The sequence below is a fragment of the Furipterus horrens genome, unplaced genomic scaffold (genome assembly GCF_987537825.1).
Source record: "Furipterus horrens unplaced genomic scaffold, mFurHor1.1.pri manual_scaffold_10, whole genome shotgun sequence".
Taxonomy (NCBI): Eukaryota; Metazoa; Chordata; class Mammalia; order Chiroptera; family Furipteridae; genus Furipterus; species Furipterus horrens.
This window is the reverse complement of record NW_028327180.1, coordinates 41764451-41776868: the sequence shown is the minus strand read 5'-3', so window position 1 is coordinate 41776868 and position 12418 is coordinate 41764451. Positions and strand designations below refer to the sequence as shown.

The following is a 12418-nucleotide window of genomic DNA, read 5'->3' as shown; positions in this document are numbered from 1 at the left end:
AGGTAAATATCACCCTGAACAAAATAAAGCCAAATGACAAATTAAAAAGTAAAGTAAATAATTTTTTTTAAAAAGACAAATGACAGAGTATACTATAAATGATAACACAAAGGGATAATTCCAATATATAAAGAGTCCTTGGAAATAATCAATAAGAAAAATACTACAACAGTCCAAGGAAAAGTTAGCAAAGAATACACACTTTGAACTCACAGAGAAACACAAATGGTTATTAGTCACAGGAGAAGATTCTTAACCTCATAAGGGAAATGAACATTAAAACTACTGTGATACCATTTTAATCCATCAGATTGGCAAAGATCAAAGGGTTTGATAACACTTCCTGTAGGTGAGGCTGTGGGTAAACTGGCACTCTCTTACTGTGATGACAAAGAAGGAAATAGGTACAAATCCTATGCAGGACAAATTGCAACATCTACTTAAATGACAAATGTGCACACCTTCTGACCCACACACCTTCTAATCCAGCTATCACATTCCAGAAACTTCTTCTTAGATACAATCACTCACATGGAAAATGATGTGAATGCAGTAATCCGGGGCACAACACCGCAGCACACACCACCGCATTCTGCGTTTCCAGCATCTGCGCCAATCCATGAGAGAGGCTGAGTAAATTCCGTTCAAACATAGAGGGATACGACAAAGCTGTAAAACAGAAACCAGCAAACTCTGTTTGCTGACATAGAGTGATCACTGAGATATATTTCAAGTGAAAAGATGAAGTCCCAGGTGGTATGTTATCGTTTAAGTAAAAACAGGAACAAAAAGATATGCAGGTATTTTCTTGAAAATGCCTAGAATATCTCTGGAAGATCTCACAAGAAACCTGATTAGTGGCTACTTCTAGAACAGTTTTTTGAGATCTTTTTCATTATTACACCCTGATGAACAATCATTTTTAGACATTTTTCTTAATCGCCTTCCCATGATCATTTAATACTGCAGATCTACTGTATACCTGTTTGTATATTCTATGTATATCTGCACTTTATACACAGGAACAGACTCCTCCCACCCCCAAACCAATTTCCAACCCCTTGGGAGAGATGTCACCTCCACCGGGGATGGATGCTCTTGGGGGGTCACCAGGGGCCTGGGCATCAATATGAGAAGCAGACTTCTCACCCTGCCCTTTGAGCTATTAGAACTATGAATCATGTGAATGTATTTTTTAAAATGTGGATGTTTACTTCAGTTTTTCTGGCATCATCCCGGCAGCTCTGTTTTCTTCCTTTTCCCTCGCTGTGCTCATCTGACTTCTGTTTGACTCCTTGTCAATGGATGGTGTCACCTGCCTTGGCTGAGAGTCTGGGGAGGACAGGGGCCCGTGTGCATCAGTGGCCTGGCACCCAGTGGTGCCCAATAAGTGTTTGTTGAATGAATGAATGAATGAGCCACAGCATTGGCTGAGCTGTGAGGAATCCTCCGAAGTAGGGACCCCTCTCCATCTTTTCTTCCTGCCATTAGTGTCAGACAAGGCTGGGTTTGAGGTACACCTCTTCACATGCTCTGTGAGCTTAGACAAATGACCTGACCTCTCTGAGCCTCACTCGACACACCTGTCAAGTGAGGGTGATGTCAGTGCTCACTCCAGGGGCTTCATGAAGATTAAGTAAGATCACACAGGCATCAGGGACGTGTAGAAGGACGCATCTCAAGCTGCTGTGGACTTGGGGCTGGGGCTGGGGTGGGGGGCTGCAGAGGCAGTGTTCACATCGACTCTGTGTGTTAACTATTCTTTGAAAGTTTCACAGTGCCAAGGACTCCACAGAAATAATTTGTTCAAACCGTTTTGAGTAATGAATGCCATGGAGTTGCTCAGTAGACAGTAAGTGCCAAATAGATGGCGGTGAGGCTGCTATTTTGACTAGAGTGTGCCAGAGAGGATCCTCCAGCCAGCTGCTGGCCACTGGGACCCTCCCTGAGGGTTTAAGCAGACAGAGGACCCACCAAGTCACCACCCAGACCTCACCCAGGTCCAGACCCCTGTTCTTTGGGGAACCCAGGAGAGGAAATACTCGGAGGACCGGTCATTCTGCCAAGCCAAGCACAGACCGGCTGGAGATGGTTTGCCAAGTGATTCGGGGCCAAAGAGTGCAGTGTCAGAGCTCGTCTTCATTTTGAAACTGTGACAGCTTGTTCATCCTGACATTGCATTACTTTTGATTTTTAAAATATTGCACTGATGTCAGCGCTGTGGGATAGGCGAGGGGGGAGAGGCAGACACTGGGTAGGGGTTTCTTTCCAGGGTGATGAAACTCTTCAGAATTAGACAGAGGGATGGCTGCCCAGCCAGGAAGATGTCCTCACTGTCACTGAGTCCTGCACTTGCAGGGGGGAACTGAGTGGTATGGAGACAATCTCAGTCAAAGTCATTGCACTGACGTATCTGTTACTTTATAAGCCCTAGAGATCTAGGCATGGTATGGTGCAGATGGACAGCCGTCAGACTTGCTGAGGGACTCAAACAGAATTATTCCAACCACTAAAAAAGAAAGAATAATTATGGAAAGTGATGAAGGTGCTAAATAATGCTGATGTGGCAACCATATTATAATATATAAATGTATCACATTAACATGCTGTACACCTTCAATTTAAACATGGGTATAGATCAAATATATTTTAATTTAAAAAAGAAAGAAAGAGTAATATTATTTCTTTTATTCTAAGGATTGGGACACCCTCTTACATTTTGCCCTGGGGCTGTCTCACCTGCCTGGCCCTAATCCCCGCCTCCTCGACACAGACACCTGGGGCAGGAGGCGCTGAGCCCTCTTGGCAGAGGCTGGCCCAGGAAGGAGAGACCTGGAGGTCAGGCTCCCGGAGACCATGGCCCAGGGGCTCATGAGGAAGCAAAGCCGCAGGGCCTGCTTCCCACAGAAACCAGGAAATCACTGACACCACTGCCCCTACCCAGGGTGGGGCACCTGCACCTGCCAGGCTCACCCTGCCCAGCACTCTGCCCCAGGAGCAAGAGAGACCCGGCCAACAGTTCACCCAGCACAGCGTGCTCCACCCAACCCAGGGGAGGACACGTTTAATTTCTGACAGACAGGGAATTCTGGTTTGAGCAGGATCTCTCTCTCTCTCTTAAACACACACACACACACACACACACACATACAACTATCCCCTTACCCTCAGTTGTCAGCTAAGGCCTCCTGAAAATTTGCAGGGACAGATGTGGCTGCCAGATATGGGGAAGTAAGGGGAGGGGGTACTGGGCCTCGTGACAGAATTCAAGATCAGGGCCTAATTAATTTTCCCAGAATTCCACTTATGGCTGACCATGCCACTGGGCAACGAGTGGAAGAGCTGTGCCCTGGCCATCTAGTTAGCAGTTATCTGCATGTGAGTCATTTTACCTCCTGGGCCTCTGTCCTTCCATCCCCTTCTCCCTAGCCCTATGTCCCCTGATCCCAGCCCTTGTTGCCCCCTCCTTCAACTCATGGGCACCCAGTGCTTCCCCTTCCCCCTTACAATCTGCCCCCTGTTTGGAACCTCATGGATCTCTCCTGCAAGAAACATGCTTGACCACCCCCCTCTCCTGCTCAATATCATTTGATGGCTCCCATGCCTGAGCTAAAGCATTTTCCTACAACCCCACTGGCCACTGGCCCGAAGCCCCATGGCTCCATTCCCACATGCCTCTTTCTTTCCCTGGAACTCAGCTCTTTCCCTCTCAATGCAGGGCCTTTACATGTGCTGTTCCCTCTACTTGAATCTAACCCCCAACTTGGGCAGCAGTAGGAGAACTCCGCTATGGCACTTGTTGCATAAATGTATTATAGAAATAAACATATTATAAATCAAGTATTCAAAGACTCTCCTTTGTTCTTAGAGGATCTAGGTTTCTACTTGTAGAGAAAACAGAGGCTTCTGGTCTGTTTCCAGTCCTCCAGCTTCCAGTTCACTTAGTGGTAGCCACATCCATTTTTAATGCCCTCCTCTGGGCTCCTAGTCCAGGTCAGGCCCTTCTCCTATGATATACTTACAACTGCCTGGTGACCCTTTCTCATCAGCAATATTTCATTCAGGACTTTCCGCACCTCTTTCTCTCTCTCTTCATTCTGGCCTCCTGACACACAAATAGATAAATAGACTTATATTGCTATCTATATAGATATATAATATATAACATAGATATTATAGATATATAATATATAACTAGACATCAGTATTATCTATATATAATTATATAAATATTATATAGATATCTACAAATATATAATGAGATAGATCTGTCTATATATATTGCTATAGAATGAGAGAGATAGAATATAGATGTATAATTGATGGATAGATAGATGATTGATAGGTGATAGAGTGATATATAGATAAATATGGATAGATAATAAATAGATAAAGAGATAGATATAATTAGACATTTGGGTTCATCAATCCATCCACCTAATGGATCTATATCTGGAGAATCTTAAAACAGATTAGCTAGTTTACCTGTGACAAGGCTGGCTCAGAATTCCCATTCTTTGCCTTACGAGTGATTAGCTGCTTGTCCCCATTGACCAATCAGAAAAAAATACTTGTTAACTGAGCCTTGGTTAAGCTCCTCTACGTCCTCCAGATTTCTGAACTTTGTCTATCTTCATCCTTTCACCCTACCTCCCCCACCCCAGGTTCTTTCCTACTCTCCCTCTCTCTCTCTCTCTCTCTTTTTCTCTCTCTCTCCCTCTCTCTCTCTCTCTTTCTCTAAGAGAAAAGAAGACTTTGTGCCCTAACTCTTGAGAGGCCTGCAGACCTCATGGTCAGAGTGCTATGAAGCGCACCCTTCTGAATAAAGGTTTTCTTGACTAAGTTCAGATTTGTATTTTATTGACAGCCACAGAGAGTGCTTTGGATTTTTTCAAGAAGCAAGAGGAGAGCTGGTAGCAGGGATGGGGATGATGAGAGCAGCCAAGAGGATTGGGGGAACCCTGAGGAGGGAGCTGGCAGCCCAGGTGGGAAGTGTGTGGATTCAGACTGCATATTGGAGGGCAAGGGGGCAGAAATGTGAGCCTTAGTGGTGAGTCTCTGGAGGTCCCCAAACCTTGGGCATAGTACATTCCAAGAGTTTCATAATTCGTTGCAAGAACAGCCAAGGAAGGGGGCTTAGATGAGGAGGAGAGTAAGCTTGGGGTGTAGTGTGTGGGGTGGGAGCCCTCAGGATGCTCATTCATCAGGGAGTCTTAGACCCACACAAGCATCAGAGCCTGGCTGGGGAAACTGAGGCGCAGAGCCCCACAGTGCCCTGAGACCATCTGTGGTGTCTGGACCAGTGCTGGGATTCAAACCCAGGTTCCCTGCTTCCCACACCCATCTGGTTCCACTGTCTCCCCAGTGTCTGGAGGAACTGGGATCTGAATGAGTCCAGGGTTTGATGGGTAACAGGAGTGAGGGCTTTCTGGGTGGGGCCACAGCAAAGGTAAAAGAGGCTGGAGCAAGGAAAGCAAGATGAAGGAAGTGGGTGAAAATAGCAGCCTGCTGCTCTTCCTGCCTGAGTCTGCTCTAACTGCCTGGCAGGAACTATTATCTCCATTCTACAGAAGGGGAAACTGAGTCCCAGAAAAGTGATACAAAGGCCTCAAAGGCAGTGCAGAGTCCTCTCCCATGTCTGGGGACCCCGGCTAGGGGAGGGGGGTCAGGTCTTAGCCTTAACCCCCTTCACACCCCACCACCAAGGCCCCAAGACAGGAAGACAGTGGCCAGGACAGCCCAGCGAGAGGGCGGGGGAGAGGCCAGACCAAACCACAGGTAGGATTTCTCGGAATTTACAGTGTGATGGGGGAGGGGAGGCTGGGGCTGCCCCCAGTGTCTGCACAGCAGCAGGGAGAGAGGGAGCAGTAAAGGACCCAGCTTAGACCTTGGCTCCTGCACCAGGAGGCTTATGAGAGGGACCTTCACTCTTTCCCAACCTCCAACTTCTTTGAGCCTACAGCGCTCAGGACAGGGCATAGGGGGACCACATATGAGGATATTTGAGAGGGTCCTCTGTGCTTCATGTCCCCACTCAGGCCCCAAACACATATGCGTACATGCATGGGTTGTTTCACATGTGCACATGTGGGTGGGAGTGTGTGCGTGTGTGCGGGCGGTCCCCATCCAGGCAGGCTCAGGCACTTCACCCCCATTTACCTCCATCCCATGAGGTTCATGTGTCCAGTCCAGTCTGGGACACGACAGGGGCCATCCCCTTCTACATCCCCTCTGCACACTGAGCCCAGTTCCCCAATTGCTCCCTTCCTTCTAGCTCTCAGATGCCCACCTGTTCTCTGTAAACAGCAGATTCACTGGTGTTTTTAAAAATTGGCAGGAAATTCACATAACATTTTAAAGTGAACAACTCAGTGGCATTTCACAAGGTTGTTCACCCACCACCCATATCTCGTCCAAAGCATTCTACCCCAAAAGGAAACCCAGGGTCAGATTTAGCAGTCGTGCCCTGCCCCCCAGCCCCCACAACCACCAACCTGCCTTCTGTCTCTATGAATTTGTCTCTTCTGAATATCTCATAGAAGTGGAATCATACAACATGTGGTCTTTTGTGACCGGCTTCTTTCACTCATGTTTTCCAGGTCTTGATTCAAATGTCACCTCCTCCAAGGGACCTTTCCTGACCTCCCCTGTCCCTAAAAGCCCCAGCCTCCTGCCCATCAGCCCACAGCCCTCAAAAGCATTGGATATAATTGTGACCTTCTGTCTGTCAGCTCGATGGTTGTCCATCTCCTTTTCAAAGCACAGGCTCAGAAAGGCAAGGGGTTGGCTTCATTCCCTCAGAAAGCTGTGAATGAATGAAGGACCCACGGGACACCCTCCTTCCTCCTCGTCTCCCTCCACCCCATCATGTGGCCCCTGGCTCTTTGTCGAACCTTGGATACAATTAAACAATATTTATCACCCACCTACTGTGTGACAGGTCCTGTCCCAAACACCAGGACAGGCAATGGAGACAGATTTTTTAAAAATATTTATTTATTTATTTATTTTAGAGAGGGGGAAGGGAGGGAGAAAGAGAGGGAGAGAAGCATCAATATCTGAGAGATACATTGATCGGTTGCCTCTCAAATGCACCCCTACAAGGACAGAACCTGCAACCCAGGTATGTGCCCTGACTGGAAATCAAACTAGTGACCTTTCGCTTTACAGGACGATGCCCAACCAACTGAGCCACATCAGTCAGGGAAAGGTGAAGACAGAATTTAACTGCAGTCAAAGTTGTTACTAGAAAGATCAATGGCTCATATCCAACCCACTTATTCATTCAACAAATATTTATTGAACAACTATGTGTAGGATTTACATAAATAACTAGAAGTACTGTGGTGTGGATGATCAGGGAAAGCCTTTCCTTAAGAAGTAACATTTGAGCAAGATCTGAAGCTGGAAAAGGAGAATCATATAAAAGCTGAGGACGTTTGCATGGTGACAGATGATCACTAGAATTAATGGGATGATCAGATTGTAAGGTATAAAAATGTCTAATCACTAATTATGCATCTGAAGCTAATATAATTTATATAATATTGTATACTTAAATAAACAATAAATTTAAAACTAATAAAATAAAAAATAAAGGCTGGGGGGAAAGCATTGTAGCAGAAGGAACAGCAAGCATGCAGACCTGAGGCAAAAAGCAACTCAAGGAAGAGAAAGCTGGCCACGCTGCCAGTGCAGTAATGAGGGAGGAAATGGCCAATTTACTGCTGGCTCTGTCATGTAATGCAAGGTATGTAACCACTCTGAGCCTTGGTTTACCCACTTATTAATGAGAATAATAATCATAATGAAGCCTTCTGCAGGGGATGAAACCAAAATCCAAGGCACAAGCACTGGCCCAGACCAGGTGGCTGGGGAAACAGCCCACTTGCCCTAGGGGACAGACCCTCTGTGTTCATGGTAATTTTAGTGCAAGTGTAATTCTCTACCTCCTCCTCACCCCATGGTTTTAGTTTTAATTGTTTATGCTATTACAGGTATCCCAACATTCCCCCTTTGCCCCCTCCTCCCAGCCCCCCTTCCCACAGTCAACCCCCACACTGTTGTTCATGTCCCTGTCATCCCATGGTCTTTCAGGGCTGTCCTCCCCACCGTCACTGGCTGGAGCCACCTGATCTCCAGCTCTTCTCAAGCTCTTCCTGTTTAGCTGAGTCTGTCCTCCCACGTGTGTCCAAAATGGTTATTTAGTGGTGGGCAGCTTTAAAAAGAGGAACAGAGAAATACCTGCCTTTCCTTTCCATGATTCTGCCTCCTGGAGCAGTTTTACCTGCCCCTCACTCACATCTCAGAAAGAGTCAGAACTAGGGATGGGATGAGCATTTTGGCTCAAAGTACAGGGCCACCTGTGGGGAGGTAAGTTACAGCAACTGTGGTCAGCCACCCCTTTCTCAGATGATGAGCCAGCTCTCGTGTGCTTGTGTGATGGGTTTATTTATTTTTCTCACTCAACCTCACATACCACAGGATGGAGTGGGATGGGGGAGGGACAGTTACAGGACAAATATGCTCAGAAACTCCCCAGCACCCTAATCTCGCTCAGAGAGGAAGACAGAATCCTCACCTCACCCCACAGGCCTTTTATGACCTGTCCCCCCATCACCTCCCTGTTTTCACCTCCCCCTTCTCTTCCCAAACAGAGGGTCCTCCTCCATGTTTCTCCAACTTGCCAGGCACAGTCCTGCCTCAGGACCTTTACACGGACAGTTCTATCTAGTGAGTACTCTTCCCCCAGCACATGCATCGCTTGTTTGAGTCTCTGCTCAAATGTCACCTCCTCAGCAAGGCCCTTCCTGACCTCTCTATTTCAATTCTTGTAACCCACCCACAACTACCTCTCCCTAGTCCCCTACTTCATTTTCCGTGACACTTATCACTGCTGATGCTATACTTGTACATTTTTCTATCTGTCTCCCCCACCAGGCTCCAAACATCACAGAAACAGGAACCACATCTGTTTGTTCACTGTTCTTTCTTCAGTGCCTGGAACATGACATATACTCAATAAATATTTGCTGAGTGAATAAAGGAATTTTTAGAATAAATGAATAATTATTATGTTGAGCCATAAATTTAGCCTTGAGCCCCCTGGTGGCCAAAGCAAAAAGGGAAAAAGGGTTAGTTACATTCTCCATGAGGATAAAACTACCCAGTTCTCAGGAAAAGGCTCTGTGCCAAGCTATTTATGTATTTCTTCTCGTTTAACTTTCATAAGAAGTCTCTCAAGGGAGACTCAGTAATGTGTGCAAGACCACCCAGCCAAGTAGGATGCCAGTCCTCCAGTAAGCCGACTTTTCCCAAACTGGCCTCATTACAAGAATCTCCAGGTTGCTAGTAAAAGTGCATATTCCAAGGCCTGTCTCCTACAGAGACCAAATTCAGGAGGTCCGTGACTAAACAAGTACATCCAGGTAATTTTTTTGATCAAGGCACCTTGGACACTTTGGACACACTGGCTGGGTGGCATCACCAAAAGAAAGCACCAAGCCACCCACATATCCCAGTGGTGGAATGCTACACAACTGCACCTGGTACTTCCTTTCCTCTCCCTTTAAGATTTTTAAATATCCCTTCAGTCACAGTCAGAGCTGCATTAAAGGCCTCTGAAGGATCAACCATGGTTGTGTGGCATCTTCGTGTGCAGAGTTGGCTCCTCTGCACCCCAAGTCTACCCCCAAGCTGTGGGGGATGGCTGGGAAGAAACAGGCCAGAGTCATCTCCTCCAGGAAGCCCTCCTTCCTGCCTCCCATCTTGGGAGATATGAGGCTCCAAGCCAAATCGGGGGAGGGGGAGTGGGACAGGGCACTGGGGTATCCCCCACACCTGTGCCCAAGGGCAGTGGCTGAGCTGGTAGTGCCTGTGCTCAGAAGGGCAGGTGCTAGCTGGTCACCCCATGGCTGACTGCTGCAGCTGTGACCTACAGGATGGGAAGCATGGGGCCAGGTGCTTGTCTCCTGCTCCCGCTGGAGGGCTGAGCACAGATGAGGAACCAGAAAAATGGTGAGCTGGCAGAGGAGGGCTGGGCAGTGATCTGTGGGGCTCCATGCACTGCCCAGCAGGGGCAGGGCTCTTGGACTGCATACATTTGTGACTGTGATAAACACTTGGTGGCCAAGAACTATCCTAGCCTGAGCTCAGTAGAGGGTGCACCTGAGGCCCAGTGACCCAGCTGGTCAGGGGTACCCAGTGCTCAGCAACTGCATCAGCCTATAGGACCCCCCAACTCTCCCAATAATTGGAGTTGGGTCTTTTTATTCAGAAACTAATAAAAACTGTAAAACTTTTTTTTTAATAGAGGGAACTGAATGAGAAACTGAGTAGAGAGAAGGATTTGATGAGCTCTGGGTCCCTGGCATCCCTGGGAGACCTTTCCTGCAGAGTGGTCCCTTCTCCCTTCCAATGGGGAGTGTGTGTGCTGAGCAGTGGAGGGGCAGTGAGCAGCCAGGAAAAGAAAGGAAACTGACCCCCTCAGACATTGCTGACCTCTTCCGGTGGCTCAGTCTGGACCCAGGACATGGAAGAAGCCATCTGGACTAGGTAAGTCTGATCCCCAAACCAGGTGGTAAGCAAGCCCCCAAGGGAGCACCAAGAAAGGAGAATTGATACATCCTGAGGCACTGCTTCCTCCTTCAGTATATCTGTTCCCAAATGACCAACCCCAGAGCAGAAACCCCAACATCAGGAGGGTGTCCTCCTACTTGTCACTAAGCTGAGCACAGAGGGAAGGGCACAAAGATCATAAGTGGGCAGGTGAGGGGACAAGGGAATTGTAAATAAATGAGAGTGAATCAATGAATAAATGATAAACAAATGAGCACAAAAATGAGCAATTAAATGAATAAGTGAATGAAAGAACAGATGGATGGATGGATGGGTGAATGGAAGGAAGGAAGGAAGGAAGGAAGGAAAGAAGGAAGGAAGGAAGGAAGGAAAAGCAACTATACAAAGCACATATTTTAAGCAGGACAGGAGCCATGGTATGATCCATGGTGAACCCCATACCCTTCTAGAGGCCTGGTCACTGAGGAGTGGACTCTCAGCCAGCCCTCCAACCCCCCCGCCCCCCACACACACACCACTTCTCACAGGTCTTGCCCAGTACTGGGAGTTGGGTCAAGGCCAAGCCACTCACCCACCCCCTCCTCCCCAAGTAAACCCGTGCTCAGCCCCAGCCACCCTTTGCAGCCCCAGCCCTGCCAGAGAAAGCCCTCAGAGGGGTCCCTGGACACCCTTGTAGCCTCCAGCTGCTCTGCGGGAGGCTCGGGACTTGATGCGCAGTTTGTGGGGCAGGGAGGGCTGAGCGAGACCCTCGGGATGGTTCCCTGAGACAGGGCAGGCCACCCTGGGAGGCAACCCCGTGGGATCAACAGTGGGTGTCAGTAACACATTTGAGGGCCCTGAGGCCTGGCAACCACTGGGCACAGGAGACCACAGTCCCCAGCAGGGCCTGAGCTCAGGCCTGGGCCCCCCATGTCCACTCAGAAGGTGACAGCTGAAGAAGGTGGCTGGAAGGGCAGCTTGCAAGGCTACGTCCATTCTCTTGGGGTCGGGTGCAGTAGGGTCCCGGGGGAACCTGGAGGACGTTGCCAGGCCAGTCCACCCGTGAGCTGCTTGGCAGCCCTGGCATCCTGGGACCGCAGCGTCCAGGGAGCACGGCCTCAAGATGCAGCCAGGGGAGGCAGGCACCGAAGGGAGGGGCTCAGCCCCGGAGAGGGGGTCCCCAGTCCAGGGGGTCGTCCACAGTAGAGCCTGCAAGGGCAGACCCCGGGTGCTCCCAGCAGGGGGCAGGATGCCAAGATGGTGCTTGAGCGCCCTCAGCTCCGCCCTCAGCAGAGCGTTCTCCTGCAGCACCGCGGCCAGCCTGCCCTCCAGGGCCACATCGTTGAGACGCCGCTTCTCCCGGGACCTCCTGGCGGCTTCGTTGTTCTTCTTCCGCTTTTCCCAGTAAACTGTGTCCTTCTTCTCTTCTGGCAGGAACTCCCGCTGCCGACGCATGACCGGGCCCCTGCCCCGCGCTCCCAGCAGGGTCTTGCTACAACCCTGAGGGGCACCCGGCAGGCCCAAGAGACCCAAGTCCATGGCTGCCTGCGGGACCTGAGGAACCGGAAAGAGGTCTTAGACCGGCCGCAGGAGGCTGACTCTGACGACCCCTGCCTCTAATTTATCCTCCACTTTCCCCAAGGGGATGAGGGTGCAGATGCAATGGGAATTGGACTGGAGACCAGGGTGGGGGCAGAGAGGGATGTGTTGGAGAGAATGGGGAGCTCGTGGGATGGCTTGATGCCTGCTGGAGATGTGGGCAAGGCCGCCAGAGAGAGGGCACTTGGCTGGGAAAGGCGTCCACTGTTGTCATGGAGGGCGGCTTAGGCACTTTGTCCTCAGGAGGATGCTGGCTCCGACC

At 49.2% G+C, this 12418-nt stretch overlaps 1 protein-coding gene across 1 annotated transcript; it reads right to left on the bottom strand.

Moving 5' to 3' along the window:
* Window positions 1-11226: 11226 nt before the first annotated feature.
* On the bottom strand, window positions 11227-12096 carry NFILZ (NFIL3 like basic leucine zipper). The gene has a single exon (XM_090289822.1). The coding sequence runs from the start codon at window positions 12094-12096 to the stop codon at window positions 11227-11229; it is 870 nt and encodes a 289-aa protein (XP_090145948.1).
* Between the last annotated feature and the right edge of the window lie 322 nt (window positions 12097-12418).